The sequence below is a fragment of the Amblyomma maculatum genome, chromosome 10, assembly GCF_055883805.1.
Source record: "Amblyomma maculatum isolate TAMU_Amacu chromosome 10, ASM5588380v1, whole genome shotgun sequence".
Classification (NCBI taxonomy): domain Eukaryota; kingdom Metazoa; phylum Arthropoda; class Arachnida; order Ixodida; family Ixodidae; genus Amblyomma; species Amblyomma maculatum.
In genome coordinates, this window is record NC_139353.1 from 72,510,516 (window position 1) to 72,527,524 (window position 17,009).

A 17,009-nucleotide genomic window follows, 5' to 3' on the forward strand; every position below is an offset into this window, starting at 1 on the left:
CGTGCGAAACTATAGAAACCAGAGCTGATCATCACAGAAGCAGGCGGGAGCGAACCGTGGTCGTTGCGTCCCTAGTGGCAGCGGAGAGAGTATAGGTCAAGTTGAAAATCTCTTATCCCTTCCGCGCTGATAGCGAAGATCGAAAAAATAACCGGCAATTGTGTGTGGTCGCTTTTACTGATTACGCTGCTGGAGAACCTGCTTTCATGAGTGACTTAATTTATTTCCTACTCGACAGCGGTCTCCGGGAATCCCCAACCGTTTTCGATGCTTACTGTGCCATGACGCCCCTCTGTTTTTCTTTTCGGTGCTAGAAAACGTGACCAGGTATACATGCTGCTTTTAGTACTTCATTAGATACAGTCTTGGTCTTCTTACAAGACGTAGCATGTGAGGAGCGTACGGCTGGACCAAAGGCACCATGTTAAATCGTCCTGTATACGCCAGTTACGTGGGCTCCTATCCTAGATGCCATGTAGTTGTTGACCATGATGTGGTAATAATATGTCGACGTCGTGGCATAGTTGGAGGGGTATACCTTGAAGTTCATTACACCGCTACGTTCCGTTCCTCTATTATATCTAACTAAAGGAACAGCTGTTCTCACAGTTTGTTTCGCTCATCCTATTAGCTTTGCACATCTGCTGTTTGCCATTTAGTCCGCCCTATAGTTTCTAACGGATCGGTTGTTTGCTGTTTTTATCGTTGCTGCCAACCCTTCTCGTCTATCTTTGCTGAGTGTCGCAGTTTTTATTACCCTTTTGTGAGAGAGAATATTGTGAAAACTAGCTTAGAGGGTTCTATCCCGGAGACTGGCATTTGAACCGCATGTCTTGGATGTCGATCCTCTCGCAGAGACGTGGGTCGCGCTGACTACAGCCATCTTGTACAGGCGTTCGACGCTAGTGCCTGTCTCCACAGCGAACGAGAAAGCACTTCTTCTCCAAGAAGAGACTGGGTTACAAATTGATTGCTTCCATGCTATCGAAACACAAAAACACTTTAAAACTTAAAAATATTGATACAGTTAATGCACTGATCCGTGATCGTCGTAGGCATTTCCTATGTTTAAAGAATAGCCTGGTTGCATATTATTGCCCCTTTTTTTGCTTTTGCTAAAATGTGTACATTACAATTTTTTGCAAATATCTTTGTATTTTTGTTATTTTAACATCAATAACTAATATGTATAAATGTTACCCTGGTACCTCTGTGAATGTAGTGATCGAGGGCTCCTCAGGCAGCTCAAGATTTGTGCCTCAGCCCTTTTCATCGTTCTGATAAACAAATATTTGTGCCATTATTATTATATTACTCAACTGCTAGAAGTTATTGACGCATAGTGATGATTGGGAGAAACGTCTCAGTGCCAGGTGTGCAGCACACTTTCAAGCAACGCGCTACAAGAAATAAATCAAGTACCGGTAATAAATTGTCTCCTTTCGAATTTTTTAACACATGTATTATTTTTAAGGAATAATGTTAAGGACAAAACGAAATACTTCCTTCAGTATTCGGACACCAGTAATCTGTAACATATTACTCACACAGAAAAGTTCTGACGATACTCGTGCAGTGATTACACTGGCAAAGTGTTTCACAGATGATTAGTGCCGTCTCACGAAAGGAGATATTGTCGGAGCTTCGTTGACATTTTTGAACCTTATACAATATCATCTTGAGAACTATAAAAATGTCAAGCTTAACTTGCTGCTTTGCAAGGGTAGTCGCTGTATCAGAAAATGAGTGAGCGAAAAATATTGCAAATAAGCAGAAGAAAAATATGTTTGTTTTTCAAGTTTTCCTTCTGTTCAGCACACAGTTAAATCTGAAACAGAGCGCTTGCACACCCATCTGCCTTAAATTGTTTTTTTATTTTGAGCGATCTCTGTCGGCCTAGAGATTACGTAGAAACATGTTTTGACTTAGAAAAATAACTGCACTTGCAGCTCTAGAGGTGATCGTCCATAGACACCACTGAAAAGGACCCACAGTTGATGAAAGGAATTTCGATAGTAAAGGTAGCAATATGTTCAAAAGAGTAAAAAATAAATAGGTAAATTCAGGGTACTTAAGTGCTAAATTAGTGCCGCAGCTCTGGATTCCCAGCGCCAAACACCGAAGGCTGCGTCTTCGTTATGCTCGTTGGCATTGAAAGAAGAAAACTAAAAAGATAACAACTGCAGATCAAAGAAAGTGCGCATTTCACAGAATGCAGGCTAGCCTACTTAAAACGAACCTGATGCTCCCGCGCGAAGTTCATAGTAAGTTCACTTGCCTTATCAGACCTGGCAAACACAACACAGCCTACATTTCAGCTAAAAAAGGTTTGTTGGGTGCATTTGCCTCTTCACAGAAACCTTTTCACATTACTTCGCTAGTTTTTCAGGCCTGTAATGTTCTGCTGGCCTGCGTGCGCATTGGCCGCGGTACGGAGGCAGTAACCCGATAGCGATTGAGATTTTCGCGGCAACCGTAATTAGGCCAGCATTGTGTCCTTCGATGATTAACAAAGTTCTAAAGATGCACCGACGAAGCTACCGCAACGTATGTGCGCGCAGATCGTACAGCCTTTCGGAATTTTGTTTTATTATTGCGACCTTTATTATAGCAGGGACATATACAGATTTTGCCGGCCCCTACATCGAAGGCGCAGTGGCAAGGGTGGAGCAATGGTTGCCACTGCGCGGGCGGTAAACTGTTTTATGATTGCTGTAGTACCACTGATGACAGTAATACAGAGATCTAGTTATTCCGGTATTGCAAGTTTTCTCATGTTGCTTCTTGAAACTGGCAGCCATGGTATGGGCGCGCTGTTGGTGGATGCTAGCGCGCTTTCACTTGGACAAATACTGTTTTCGTATATCTGTTGCTGAAGGGGGATAAAAACTAGATGGGAGAAGCCTACTCCGTGGCTTATTGCCCGCCTGTGTACGTCTCCGCTCAGCTGAAAGCCTTTAATGCCACGCGAGCCTCGACTTAGGCCGATGCAGCAGCGTCGAAACAAGGCAGATCGGGAATCCGTAGAAGAGTGAACGAGCATGCTCATCCGTCATGCTGATGGAGAAAGCAAAGTGCGCTTGAATTTCTTTGTTCGAAGCATTCTTTATGGCTGTGTTAAGATTATTTTTGTTTACCACCTGCTGCTTGTTTATGGCTTTGAATTGGTACAAACTGGCAAAGTTGCGAGCACGACGGTACTCTCTGAATGCTTGGGTATGTAGCATTTCCATAGTGTTTGTTGTAATAATTGCTAAGCAAATACTTTTTTTTAAGTGTTCTTCCCGTTTGTGAATTTCCTTTAACTTTTGAGCAGTTTTATTCACACCTATACTTCTCAATACGTTAGACCTGGTTGTGCTTTCTGATCTACAAGACATCTGGATTAGCAAAGTTGGTAGAGCAACTACCCTCATTAGTTTCCTAGTTCGAATCGCCCATCAGGACGAACTTTTAGGTTTTCGTTAAAGCCCCATAGCTTTGCTTTGTAGCTGTATTGCTGCACTTGGATGTATGCTAAAGTGTAATCACTCCCTTATAACTACATCATTGCGCCGATATCAAAGGCTATCTACTTTTTTTTCGCAAGTGGGAATCGCAAGAGATTCCATAGGCATGCTAAGCTGTTTATCGCAATGTGTGTTCTCTTCAGTATCATGCGCACTATAAAAAGCGGATACAGACAATTAATCGCAAATGCTTAGGTATCCCATTCTCTTGGTGTCTTCGATGCATCCAATGGTTAGCACGGGTTACTCCACATTAATCAGAAGAGCGTGCGCAATGACGACTACTTCAGCAGTAGGAATTAAGGGCACGCAATTGAACTAGTCGCACTTTCTACACCAGCATCGTCTTTAACAATATCTATGGCGCTGAATTATTAAAAAACTGAAGAGCTGTAGAAGTGCATTATTCAGGCTTGCAATACAAGGGGGCAGATCATAAATCGCTGGTGAGATAGGAATGATGACGCATGCACACAGTGTGTCCTAGCGAGACACCAATACAAGACTCACGAATAGTATTCAAACACATCAAGTCGATGTCACTGATTATTGTGAGGAGTACTTTGGCTTTCGCTATCTGGAACGAAATTTTCTTTGGCTGCAAAGCTAACCAATGTGATTTTGCGTCGTGAACTTAATGGCAACAAATTTTATTGCTTCTTAAAAGAACACTTTTCATACAAATGTATCAAGTCTTGTGTAGCAGACGATGCATGCAAAAGGCAGGGTGTCACTGGACTGGACAACTCGCCGGGTATGGCGTAGAAACGGGTAATTGTGTGTTCTCATTGAGCCATTTCCCCTGTGAGTAAAATAAGGAAGGTGCGCACTAAATGACGGAGGCTGAAATGCTGCTTGACTGTCCAAGGTTTGGTACAGTATTTGAATTATGATTTCGGATGCGATTACAGTGCCAAACCATCGTGTAGCCATGGTGGACACAAATGGGCGCGACTGAAAAGAAAGCGCGCGCGTCGCACACATTTCCATAGTGTGGAAATCGTCGAGCAACACAGGAATTAGTAGTTCAGGTAGGCACGCGTTCGTTCGCCTTGCTCTAAACTGATTCTGTCGGCATTGTTTCTATCCACAGTGCATGCATGTAAGACGTGATTACTCGATGAGGTTTCTAAAAAAGCAGCAGGTTGTGAAAGTGCCAGAACTGCAACGCTCTATTCTGGTATTGTGTCTATTTCTACGTCATTTCCGGCTCTTAGTAACGGCTGTCCTTTTTCTAGAACGTGACCCTTTCTCATTACCCTTGCGCATGCTTCAACGTCTGTGTGCTTGCATGCAGTTGTGAAAGCAGCACAACCTATATAAATGTCCTAAAAGCAGGCAATAACAGCGAACCGCGCTTCGCAAGCATTCGGCAAACCTTCCAACCTACAGAAGCGTGCATGCCGAACATTACATGAAAACTCAAAGCTCCATTATTTAAAAGGTAATGATTTCTTGCCATGCCCCAGGCTTCTGTGCATAGTTAATTTTCCCCTTTGACCAAGTTTATCTCCTGGCCGGTAGCCAGCTATAGCCGTGGCAGTAATGCCACGGGTATGGAATGTTTTTGCTTTTTTAAACCGAATATCAATAAGTGAATTCAGAGCTTTTTTATCATTTTTAGTTCGGTTTAAACCCACAACTCTAATTCCTTTTCACATTTAGAGGTTGGATGAATTAGTCGTGCAGGTTAGCATGGCATTTGACTACGTAGGAGAGTCTTCGGTACATTAACTTTTGAGGACGTTGGAGGCGCATGTACCGCCTTTGCCAAAAGTAACCAGGCTGCTGCGAAGGCTGGCGGAGCAAGTGCGTGGCCGTGTGGCGGCGTTGCGCTCCCTGTGGCTTATCGGTGCTCGTCAGCTCCGAGGGTACAACAGCTGACGTAACTTCGCACCCTCACTCTCGCTCATTGGATGATAAAAACTAGGCGCGTATGATGTGCGGGCTGCGGTTTCACGTGTGCGAAGCTCGGTTATGTCCAGCGAGGGCGCTCAGTATAGCGACGGGGCTATTCGCTCTTCTCGGCAACTGCCCTGAAGCAGATGTCGCGTTTCTCGCTATATAAGTATACGTGCTTGTGTTCTGCAATCCGCTACTGAAACACATCAGCAGAATTGCGCTTTCCTGCGTGTTTGATGCGCCTGTACATAAAGAATGATAACGCACCTTGAAATTTCAACATGCTTTCTCCGAGGTGCCTTGCGTACTGCAATTTTACGGACCGTAACTCCGGTACAAAGTTATGGGAAAGCTTGTGAACCCTTCCAAGCCACCTTATCTCTCTTTTAGGCTTGCAAAATTGTGCTAGTCCCTTGGGGAGGCTGTGTATAAATAAGATAAATGTTTGATTCTAACAAATTCTTGCATTTGCTTGTAGGTAAGCTTTGTTATAGGTAACAATCTATAATGAAAGCTACCTCACGCTTAGCAATTATATGCACATGACTGCTTTCTCGTTCGCGGAACCCTTATTTCAGAGGAGCATTGTCTGGCAAACCTAGCACAAACTCGTCCTAGAAACGAAAAAGAGCTCACCGTGTCTACTGTCACCTGCTTTTCAGTTTTCTGCAGTTGCCGAGAAGAGATAATAGCTCCGTCGCTATATTGAGCGCCCTCGCTGGGTACAACCAGGCTTCGCACGCGTGAAACCGCAGCCCACACATCATACGCGCCTAGTTTTTATCATCCAACGGGCGAGAGTGAGGGTGCGAAGTTACGTCAGCTATTTTACCCTCGGAGCTGACGAGCACCGATAAGCCACAGCGAGCGCCACGCCGCCACAAGGCCGCACGCTTGCTCCGCCAGCCTTCGGAGCACCCTGGTTACTTTTGGCAAAGACGGTACATGTTGAAATCAAAGAAAGAAAATATGCAGTGAGTACCAAGCTAAACCACAGTGTTTTACGTTGTGATTTGCAGCTTTTTGTTTTCAACGTATCATTGTCCAGGCTTTATGTACAGTAGTAAGCACTCTTCTGGCACCTCAGAATTCCCTGCAGCCCCTACATATACGTCTTTATGCCACTGTACAAAGCACGCAGAAACGTCAAGAGCAATCAGAATATGTATTCGTGTAGACTGGTGAAGATTAAAACCTAGTGTTTACTCTGTCATCGAAAATTCTGGGCGGCCATCTACGTTTTCTCTGAGCAAAATGTCATGTTAGACGTCACGTAGGACATCTTTTGTGTGACATTTAAGCTCATGAGATAGCCTATATAAGCTGGTGTTTCTGCAGTTCATTTCTGTATTCAAACTGCGCTTTTTTTTTCTAACGTCCTAGACAGAAGCTATGGTGATCGCATATCTTGTGATAACAGCTTGCCTGACAGCGTGGGCCACCTTGGTAGTTCCAGTACTGGCGGATGTGGAAGGCCCGAAAGGCAAGCTTCTCGTGTATCTCCACTCATTTACTCTGCTTTTGAGTAGGGTGTAGCTAAGAATGTCTCGCTTGCATGGCTGAATGCCGAAGATGGCTGGACATTTCTAGGCTATCAAGGAGTATTCAGCAATACTAATGAGCTCCGCATCCAAATTTCTTTAAACTTCATATAGTTTACAAAAGTCGCTGCTATGTGTTAAGACTCGCTTATGAGATGTATTTTGCAATGACGTCTTGTGGGGTGGCAAATACAGCAACTATAGCCAGTTTCGTATGCTTAGCACTATTTTCTTGCTTAATTCGTCTAACCCTCCCATTCTGACAAGATTCCTCAACCTTGGGGTCAAGGCCGATTTATACCTGAATAGGAATCCCCAGTGATCGTTGACACATTTGTACAGTGCACTAAGTTGACCACACGAACACGTCGCAGAAATTACCGAATATCTTGTTGTCGTGTCGAGGGGTGTTTTGAAATAACTCATCCATTAAGGAGCTTATATTAATAGTAAAACGAGGGTGGGAATGAAACTCTTGGAAACAGAAAACCAAATGATGAAAGGAAAGCCTCATACTTCCTCCTCCTCCATAGAGTTTCTTACTCTTACCTAGAGGGAAAGCTGTGCTGCCGTCTATGGGAGTTTACATATAGTTTCCAGACGGCCAGTTCAGCCACCATGGGCGCTCAAAGCATCATGGGCCGGAGAGCTACCGAGTGCAGAACTACAACTTTTGGCCAGAACTAATGCAAAGATAAACGTTTTTCTGCCGTAAATTATGTCCTAAAATTGAATATTGTGGCTCTAAATTGCAAAAAGAGAGAGAAACAGCACGTCAGTGTGAGATTTATACAATATAAGCGATGGCTCTTTCTCCTATTGGCTTAGTTTTGAGCAGCACAAATACCAATATTTTGCACTTAATAGGCAAACTTTGAAACAAAAAAACGTAATGAAAATATTCATGGTCGTGCAATCACTTAAGGAAGTCTTTAGTGGCATTTCAGGAAACAAAAACCATTTATTGGCGACGGCTTGTCGTGCGCCTTCGCTAGTATGGCTTTCGCGGTCTATGTGCGCACCTCCAGATGACGATGATGACGAAAAAGAAACATCGCAGTAACGCCACTCCACGTACCCGAGAAAAACCGACTGTCCCGCAACAAGTAGCACACCGGCCCATGATTCTTAGCGCGCCCATGGTGGCTGAAGTGCAGCGCCCTCAGCTTTCCCTCTAGTTAGTGTAAGGAACTCTGTGTCCTCCTCCACCAATATAGCTACGCTTTGCCTGACAATACAAGTCCCTTTGTAGAAACACTGGCTAGGGAACCTAAACATCACCTCAATCACCTCTATCACTGTACATTTGCTTTTGTGTACTGTTGACTCATAAACTTTTCGTTATACTTGTCATTCACCACAAAGAAGAATAACAGGTGAGTGCAAAAGTATGTCTCTGCAGGGAAAGAAATGATCATGGGCATTGGATATACTTCTTACCGGAATCGTTGTAAGAATCGCTACTCACCTGAATGAGTGTTTTAACAAGGACCGTTAAATCTTCACTTTGACATTGAGTGAATGCTTCAGCAGTTTACGAACAAAGGATGATAGTGTCTGCACGGACGTTGAATCGCTGTACCGTAAAATAATAATACATGCGACGAGAAAGCAATCTGTTTTATTGTAACTTACTTATTTTTGCCCTTTATAAAAATAATGAGAAAAAACGTCATATTATATCCGGCCCGGAAATAATCCTCTACAGCAATTGTTCTTTTCTGGAGAAAATGACCCAAAGACCTGACTTCTAATCATTGTCATAATGACCCTCTTTTTGTTAGAATTTAGGGCAAGGAAGATCGCCAATTTTTTATACTGATGTCCTGAAAAAATTTCGCTTTAGGATGAAATAGAGCTTGACTCACTCTTCTTCTGTGAAGGTTATTGTGAGTGCTTCACTGAAATAATTGTTAGTTGGAAAGCTATATGCAGTAAATTTGCTAATTATTATTAGTCTGATATATATGTATATATGTTTTTTTCTTACGTGGACACCTTCCTTAACACTCTTCTATAGGAAACTACACAGTCTGTGACACCGACGTGTGCAAGCAGCGAGGTAAAGTATTCCTGGCTATTCTCGCCTTTAACTTCTTCGGCAGTTTTGCTTTGCGCCTATCGTACTATGGCCTCGGCGCTCACAGATAATATTTTCTGTATCACGTATCTATAAAGGAAATAGAGTAGAACGAGATAAAAAAGACGGCTACGCAATGCCAAAGAAATCTGAAAAAGGGTTTAGGAAAGGGCGCCTCAGGTCGCCAGCCAACGTTTCGAGAAGAAAACTTGCCCGCCAAAATGAATACTGATCGTCTTCTCGAAACGTGGGCTCGTGAGGTGAGCTTACCAAGAAGTGTAGCTTTCAATGCATAGCGTTTATCCTGCTGCGTGAATTACGACTTTAATGTAGACAGTGGGATAGGTACACAATACAGGTTTCCTGTGCTTGTTCCTCATTGCTGTCGAAACGAGAACCCCGCCACAGACCCCGGTTTTAAATGCGTTTTCCGCAATGCGAAAACGTGCGCATATCTATTCACGCCCTGTTCAAGCTGTGCCAATCAAATGCATTCAGTTTGTACAAAATCCAACGTGCATAAGCAAGCTCCTTCAACCCACCTCGTATTTACGTACAGTTCCTCCAAACATTGCGCATCGAGACATGCAGCACGTGCGCATCTTTATGCACGACCATGTTTACAAGTACTACAAATCATGTATAACTATCAAGACGGAACACTCAGTATATACATGGCCCATCTTCGCACAATTCACTCATCCCTCTAAACATTTCATAGACAACATACACCTCTATTTATATTTGCCAACGTTTACTACAGCGCGAAACACAATATAGTTGCCAACGTCAGCGCACAACACTTTCGTTTTCAAGTACTTGGAATGAAAACCCGTTATTTTATATTTCAGACAGTTCAAGGTGAGAGTGTAAGATTATAGAAATGATAGGGCTGCTAGAAAAAATGGCCTAGGTTATCTTTGTTAAACCAATTATAGCCCGAAAGCAGGTGAGGCTGCAGCTTCAGCAACCCACTTGTCACCGTTTGGTTGCCGCCGTGTCAATTGGCGGAGGTTTAACCTCAGCCTCTGATATCAGCTGCGCTGCAACAGCGCACTTGATCGCGTAGGCCGCGTGTTTATTATGCAACCTGGGAGCAGTGGTGTGAAAAGTCATTTGCTTGAACCTTACTTAAACCTGGTTACAACGACAGTCGCCCCCGCGGTAGCTCAGAGGTAAATCTTTTTGGAAGGTTCTCTGACGTCCAATGGCATAACCGTTATTTACTGATCGAAATTGATATAAAGGTACGATGCGATGCAATAATAGTTCGGAGCCTCTTCTGCCTGTGGAGGTTGATAATGCAGCTCAAAAACGCCGGCATGAATGTCCACTCTAGGTGTGGAAAATCTATTGACAGTGTGACATACATGGGGTACTTTTACAGAGTTTATACCGAGCCACCCAAATGGCTGAGCCTGTTTGACAAACTGGCTCGATTTAATAAATGTTAGTGTTTTGTAAAAAATGGTGTTTGGCACGTCCCTGTGTTATTTTCTGGCTGCACTGTATTTCTCTTCAAGCATGCAATAAAAATAGAATTCGGTTGCTCAGTGCTGTAAAGGTATGTCCCGTACATCCTGGTGTTCTTGGCTGGCTGTGCTGTATTTATGATAAAGCTGGGATTGAAGAAAACAAGCGGTAGCTCAATAGTATCTCCACTGAGTAACCTACTCGCTGCGACGCCGATCTGTCTCAAACTATCTGTTCAATTGTGAACATCTACCAACTTGCCCAAATGAACATTCTGCTGTCCACCTATCTGGAATCCCATTTCACGAAACTTCGACATTAAGATAATTTATATGCAGTCGGCAGCTATGACGGATGTGTAACGACAACTATACTTCATGTCCTTGTACGCTGGCATAAAACAAGACACCCTGATATCAATTCGCAGAATATCCTTCTTTCTCTACTGAGCTGGTTGCCGTCCAAGACGCACTTCACTCTACATCCGACATTACCTTACTGTCTACAACCAAAACCGACGCCTTTAAAGTAACACGTCTGCTCCGGCGCGTGTGTCGCAGCCCAGAAATTTGTCAGAATATACATTGTCTGGCGGCTCGCATCCCGCAAAGCGTTCGAATTGGGTGGGTCCCACGTGACCTATAGAGTTCGCAAAGCTATGCAGATTCTGAAACCTGCCAGGCGATTCTACCCTCATCATGCCACGCTTCCTCAGTGTGGATGATGACTCTCTCCTTCTCACCAGAAAGAAGCAGATCCTGCGCCGCACATATGTGCTCTTGTCGCTCCATGTGCGGTGAACATCCCCAGCTCTCTTACCCGTGCAGAGGGGGCTACGCTATGGAAGATCCTGTTCTGTTGCCCTCGCACCTGCTGGAACGCGAACATAGCTTCAATACCAATATTTACTTTCGCATGCAGTTTGTCATATCTGCAGCTCACAAATAATGAGTTCGATATTCACCACTTGTTTCGGGTTTACCCGGCACTGAAGCCGACTAGAATTCGGCATCTAACAGCAGTGGGAATTTCGCCGAACAGCTCATCTTCTTACATCCCTTGGGCGCACGGTCCTTATCTTCTTTCCCTCATTAACTTTATTAGAAAAGCCAACCTTTTTCTTTCATTCAATACGCCTTCTAATTTCTTTTTACATGATCTTTTATGTCCTGAGGCAATAAAAAATTTTATTTAAAAAAACGACTTTTACTTCTTTATTTCTTGCTTCGTTGGGATAGTGTTACCTTTTGGGATATCCTAAAGCAAACTTTGCACAAATATTTCCCTCTAAACATACATAAAAATCGGGTTTTAGCTGTAGAAAATGATGACTTTTCCGTATAATAAGATAGTGCTGTAGGCTTCAATAGCATGTGGAAACCCTGAATGGCTGTTCGCAATGCCAGTTTTCATATCAGACCTAAATGAGAGTATTTTGCGGATTCTCGCCAACCGATAATTGATCTTTTGAAAATTGTTTTGTGTACCACAGTTTATCAATGTTCTTGAAAAAGTGATCAATTTGAACTTTTACAATCAGAGTTATTGTCTCTAAAGCGGCTGAATTTTGAAACGTTGGCCGGCCTGAATTGTTTTTGAAATAAAGGCAACCAAACAATAAAATGGCGGTGGCTCATATACGCTCATATACGGAGCATGAGTACCCGCTTTCAAACACGGCCAGTACAGGTTTCCTTCGCTGGTTTTCTTAGTTTGAAGGACTGCAAAAGGTGTTTGTCAGTTATTATTAAGGTATGGGCTCCATCACTTTCTCTTTTGTCTCGGAGCTTGAAAGACTCTTTGGGTAGACTCGCGTGTTGGAGCCGCTATACCGGACTTGTGACCCGATTGTGACCTGACGAAACAACGTAGCTAATCAAAGCGACGGCACAAAGAAGACGTGACATGATTCTTAGACGGTGGTGGTGACCGTAGGAGGGCTTTCGTACTAAACAAAATGAGTTGTAAGGAGAGGAAGTGAACTAACATGTGGTCCTGTGTAGGAAACATCGTTAATAAAAAAAGACTTGTCTCAGAATGGTATATTGAGTGACTGATGAATTTTGAATTTATTGAGTGATGGACTTCTTGTTTTTATTGAATAAATGACCTTAATGTAATAATGGGCTCATGCATAATCACGATTTCTGTGGGGATGAATAATTGTCCAATTTACGTATTTAACTTCATGTACAGCCCAGCTTATCAACGCTTCCATTGACCCCTGCGTTGACCCATGTGATGACTTCTACTCTTATGCCTGTGGTGAGTGGATAAAGAACCATCCGATACCATCGGACAAGTCTAGCACGGGTAATTTCTACCTGCTGCATGAAGAACTGCAGGAGACACTGAGAAGTAAGAGTTCATTATGCTTTCGTTTTCTTCCTCTATGCCTACATAATACTATCCCTTTGCGTGAGTGCAGACAGCGAAAAAAAGATGGGGGCGTAGGAAGGACACAATCGTGCGCTGACTTTCAATTGAAGCTTTATTGCTTGTCTCGTGAAAACAGAAGGCCTCGCCTTCAAGAAAACGATTCCGCGAGACACGGGCTCGTCCGACGAGTGACAAATACAGTCCCTTTTAAAACCACCTGTTTGTTCGGGATAAATTTAAAAGCATTCAAGAAAATAAACATCGGGCGTCACAGCGCTGCAAACATGCGGTCGTGACGCGCGACAATTGAGCACCAAGCGTAAAGCAGAACGAAGGTCAGGCCTTTGACGCGACAAGACAAAACACATTGCGGCGGGAATAGGGATAGTGATAGGGCCAAAGTGATAACGGTGTTACGAGAAACATTGCTACTTTAGTAGCAGCAACTCATGCAAATACGCCTAAGTCTTTCCTGCAGGCACTGCTTCCGACTTCGTCAGGCAGGTCTTCATTTCGTCGTCAGTGCACATCCGGTCTGCCCGTGCCGCTCGCTGGTCCCGCAACTCCTATCGCTTGCCCCCCGCCTGGCAAAAAGCCTCTAGCCTTGCTTCTGACGCGCTCATATACCCTCGTTTCCACGCCGATAAGATTGTCGCCCGCATAACTGGCAGATCGCTCATGCGCACCCGCGCTGCTCTGGCAAGTCCCAATACAAATGAGAAAAAGAGCGCGAAGTTTGAAACACTAAACGGGGGTGCGGGGCCCGCAAAATATACTCGCCGGGCACAACCAAAAGAAGAAAACACGTGAATAGATTCGCGCTATCTATAGCAGCGATATCGTTGCCTTGAGTTCAAAAACCTTATTTCCTTCGCGGTTAATGCCACCGAAGCACTACTAACATAAGTCTCATCTAACCTCGCTATTAAAATGGTTGCTAGAACGTCTTGGGTTAGCTGATTACGGTGTCTTTTTATCACGCTCCTCTGGGCTAAGTGTGGCGTGCACTTATAACTCTCCCTGCAGCGAATGGCCAGTGGCCTTTTCGCTACTTCGTAAACCTTCCCGTGATGCACTTTGAGGTGCTCTCAGGCATCGTCCTGTTTGCCCGATATATTGTTTGCCACGCGGAAGCGGAATTGAATGCACGAAACATTCCAAGTCTGTTTTCTAAGGCGAAAGCCTTTCTAGGCTCATGAAACGAAATCTCATGAACGAGAGTTGCCTGCGAGATGTGCGCGGGATGTGTGCATCAGATCTGAGCGCTGATGTGAGACTTTTCCGCCGTCTTAATGACGTGTTAAGAAATATAAAACTCCAATCTCTGCAGGGGGTCTAACCTCTATCCTTAGGATCCCCAGATGAGCTCTTTAAGCAACTGTGCCAAGACCAATTCGTGAAACGCATATCATAATTCTCCTCCTCTATCGTGAAGATGATAATTGCGATGACAACGACGCTGAAATTAGTGAAAATGACAATGATGAAGGCGAAATGATAATTATGTTGAATTTATTTGATATTGATAATGAGAGAAACGTGATGCACAGTGTGCAGCAACCAGATCCGCCTTTTCTATTTGTGTAGTGTAGATTCCACAGCGCTCTTGCAATGTATTGTACTCAACGTAATGACGCCGCTGCTGTCAACCTCAGCTTTAAATAGCATGTTTCTATTCACGTGATTCTCACCATGTTTTCTTCTATTGGTTGTGCTCGGTGTATATATTTTCAAGGGAAAAACAATAAAGCTTCAGCTTAAAGTTAGCGCTGGCTTGTGTCCTTTCTACGTCCCTGTCTTTTTTTGCAGTCTCTGCACTCACGGGTTACCAGCTCATCAAAGTGTCTGTTTTATTCAGTTACCTGTACTGTTTATATTTAAGAAATGTGCTTTTACGGAAAATTCCATTTTATGCCCAAGAGGGCCTGGCAAGTCGAAACATGCAGCTTACTCGTTGTCTCCCCAAGATGATAGCAAAGCTTTAAACGATTTAATAATTTAATAAGTTTCTTTACATGAAGGTTTAGATTTGCTTCGGTGGTGTGGAAATATAGCGGTTATATTTGGTAGCGATATTTGGCGGCTGCTGTCGCACTGCTTGGTTGGACGCCATGTCAAAATATGGTCTTTTGTAGGTACACAATTACGCCCAGGAATTATTACCTGTTTGGTTTATGGGGTTTAACGTCTCAATGCGATTCAGGCTATGAGAGAAGCTGAAAAGGAGGGCTCCGGACATTTCAACCACATGGGGTTCTTTAAAGTGCACGGACGTCGCACAGCACGCGAGCGCCTTCGCTATCTCTTTCTCCGCGTCATGTGACCTGATAAAGGTCAGTATATTTGAATACCGCTCAGACTAGAAGAGTGAAACGTCCCACAAAGGATGGCTTCCACAAAGGATGTCTTGCAAACACTTGGGCCGAAACATTATCATGCAGCAGATGCTATTCAGTTTAGTCCGACATCATGAATTCAGAACAGCCACATTGTGGGACTTCCTACGTGAGAAAAGTTTCCAGGTTTCTCACAACCTTGTTTATTATGAAGCCAGTGTCAGCCCGCTGACAGTTGCTCATGCTGCTGCATGTGCTATGATCGTCTGGGTCTAAGCACATCGATGTTTCACTTGACCATTCCTCTGAGATGCTTGACTCATTTATTCCATCCATTTAGGTATACTGGGAAACATGACCCTGGTTTATGAGTGCCAAAACGTGACAGACAAGGCTGCTGTTGCTTACAACGCCTGCATGGGTACGTCAGCTTTGTATTTTTATATAACATTAGAAACTGGTTTTCTTTGCCATGGAGCAACTCCCACCTTAAGTATTAGTTGACATCTATACATAAGATTATTTGCAAGATTACTGGTCTTACACATCTGAACTTATTGAAGTAGTGGTATTAACTCGAAAGGTGCCAGTAAAAACATAAGATTACTGACTTTGTCTTCTTTGATATTACGAACGCTTTAATGTGCTTTAAAACAACCTACTATATGTTATAATTCCGACATAAGAAAGCATATAATGGAGAAAATCGAGCATGCTTTAAACAAAGGTGGTAGCCTTAAACTGGTAAAGAGGAAATTACACACCAGCAAAAATCAAATGTATACGCTAATGTTATAATGTGTAAGGCTAAAATGTCGCCACTAATATGGACGAGATATTCAAAGTAATGGAGGATTTCTATACTGGCCTTTGCAGTAGCCGAATGAGTCCAGAAAATAATAAGATTGTCAGCAGTATAGGGCAGTCAGATCAGAGGTAGCGCTTTTAACGAAGGACGAGGTTAAGAAAGCTTCAGAAACTATAAAAAGTAGCAAGGCAGCAGAGGAGGATCATGTAACTACAGATGTTTTGAGGGACTTGGGGGATATCACCCCGCCGGGGCGGCGCAGTTGTTTCTGCGTTCGACTACTGTTCCCAAGGACGCGGGAACGAATCCCGGCCTCGGCGGCCGCTTTTCGATGGAGACGAAAAGCAAGGTGCCCGTGTGCTGTGCGATGTCAGTGCACGTTAAAGAACCCGAGGTAGTCGAAATTTCCGGAGTCCTCCACTACGGCGTCTCTCATAGCCTGAGTCGCTTTGGGACGTTAAACCCCACAAACCAACCGACCAATCGTGCTAGAAAGACTGGCCGACTGTATATGCAATGACTGAGACATCGACGGTACCGGAACTATGAAAGAACGCTAACAATATTTCTATTTAAAAGATAGGAGACGATAAGGTCTTGAAAAACTACAGATCAGCCAGCTTACAATTCATTACGTAGAAGGTGCTTACTAAGGTAATCGTTGATAAAGACAGGGCTACCTTAGACTTCAATCAACCATAATGCAAGTAGGCTTCCGCGGAAAGAGTAATCTATCATACATCATATCCATATCTATACTGTAAACCAAGTAATAGAAAAATGCTTAACCAGCTCCTGTACATAGCAATTATTGATCACGAGAGAGTATTGTACTTGGCAAGAGAAAATGTTAGGAACCACAGCAGTAATGCGGGCATTGCGAAATCGTGGTGTAGATGAGCCCTATTCTAAAAATACTGAACGATATCTAATGTGCGGGCACAGTCACAGTTGTCCTCCATAATTTAGGTTAAACAATAC

General features: G+C 43.6%; 1 protein-coding gene across 1 annotated transcript in view; it reads left to right on the forward strand.

Moving 5' to 3' along the window:
• The first annotated feature begins 6,777 nt into the window (after window positions 1–6,777).
• LOC146176784 (neprilysin-1-like) overlaps window positions 6,778–17,009 on the forward strand; it is a 99,457-nt gene continuing 89,225 nt past the window's right edge. The window contains exons 1-4 of the mRNA XM_084582959.1: window positions 6,778–6,899; window positions 8,978–9,014; window positions 12,702–12,863; window positions 15,561–15,641. Coding sequence (XP_084439085.1) covers window positions 6,804–6,899; window positions 8,978–9,014; window positions 12,702–12,863; window positions 15,561–15,641 — 376 coding nt within the window. The 5' untranslated portion in view covers window positions 6,778–6,803. The remainder of the gene's footprint in view (window positions 6,900–8,977; window positions 9,015–12,701; window positions 12,864–15,560; window positions 15,642–17,009) is intronic.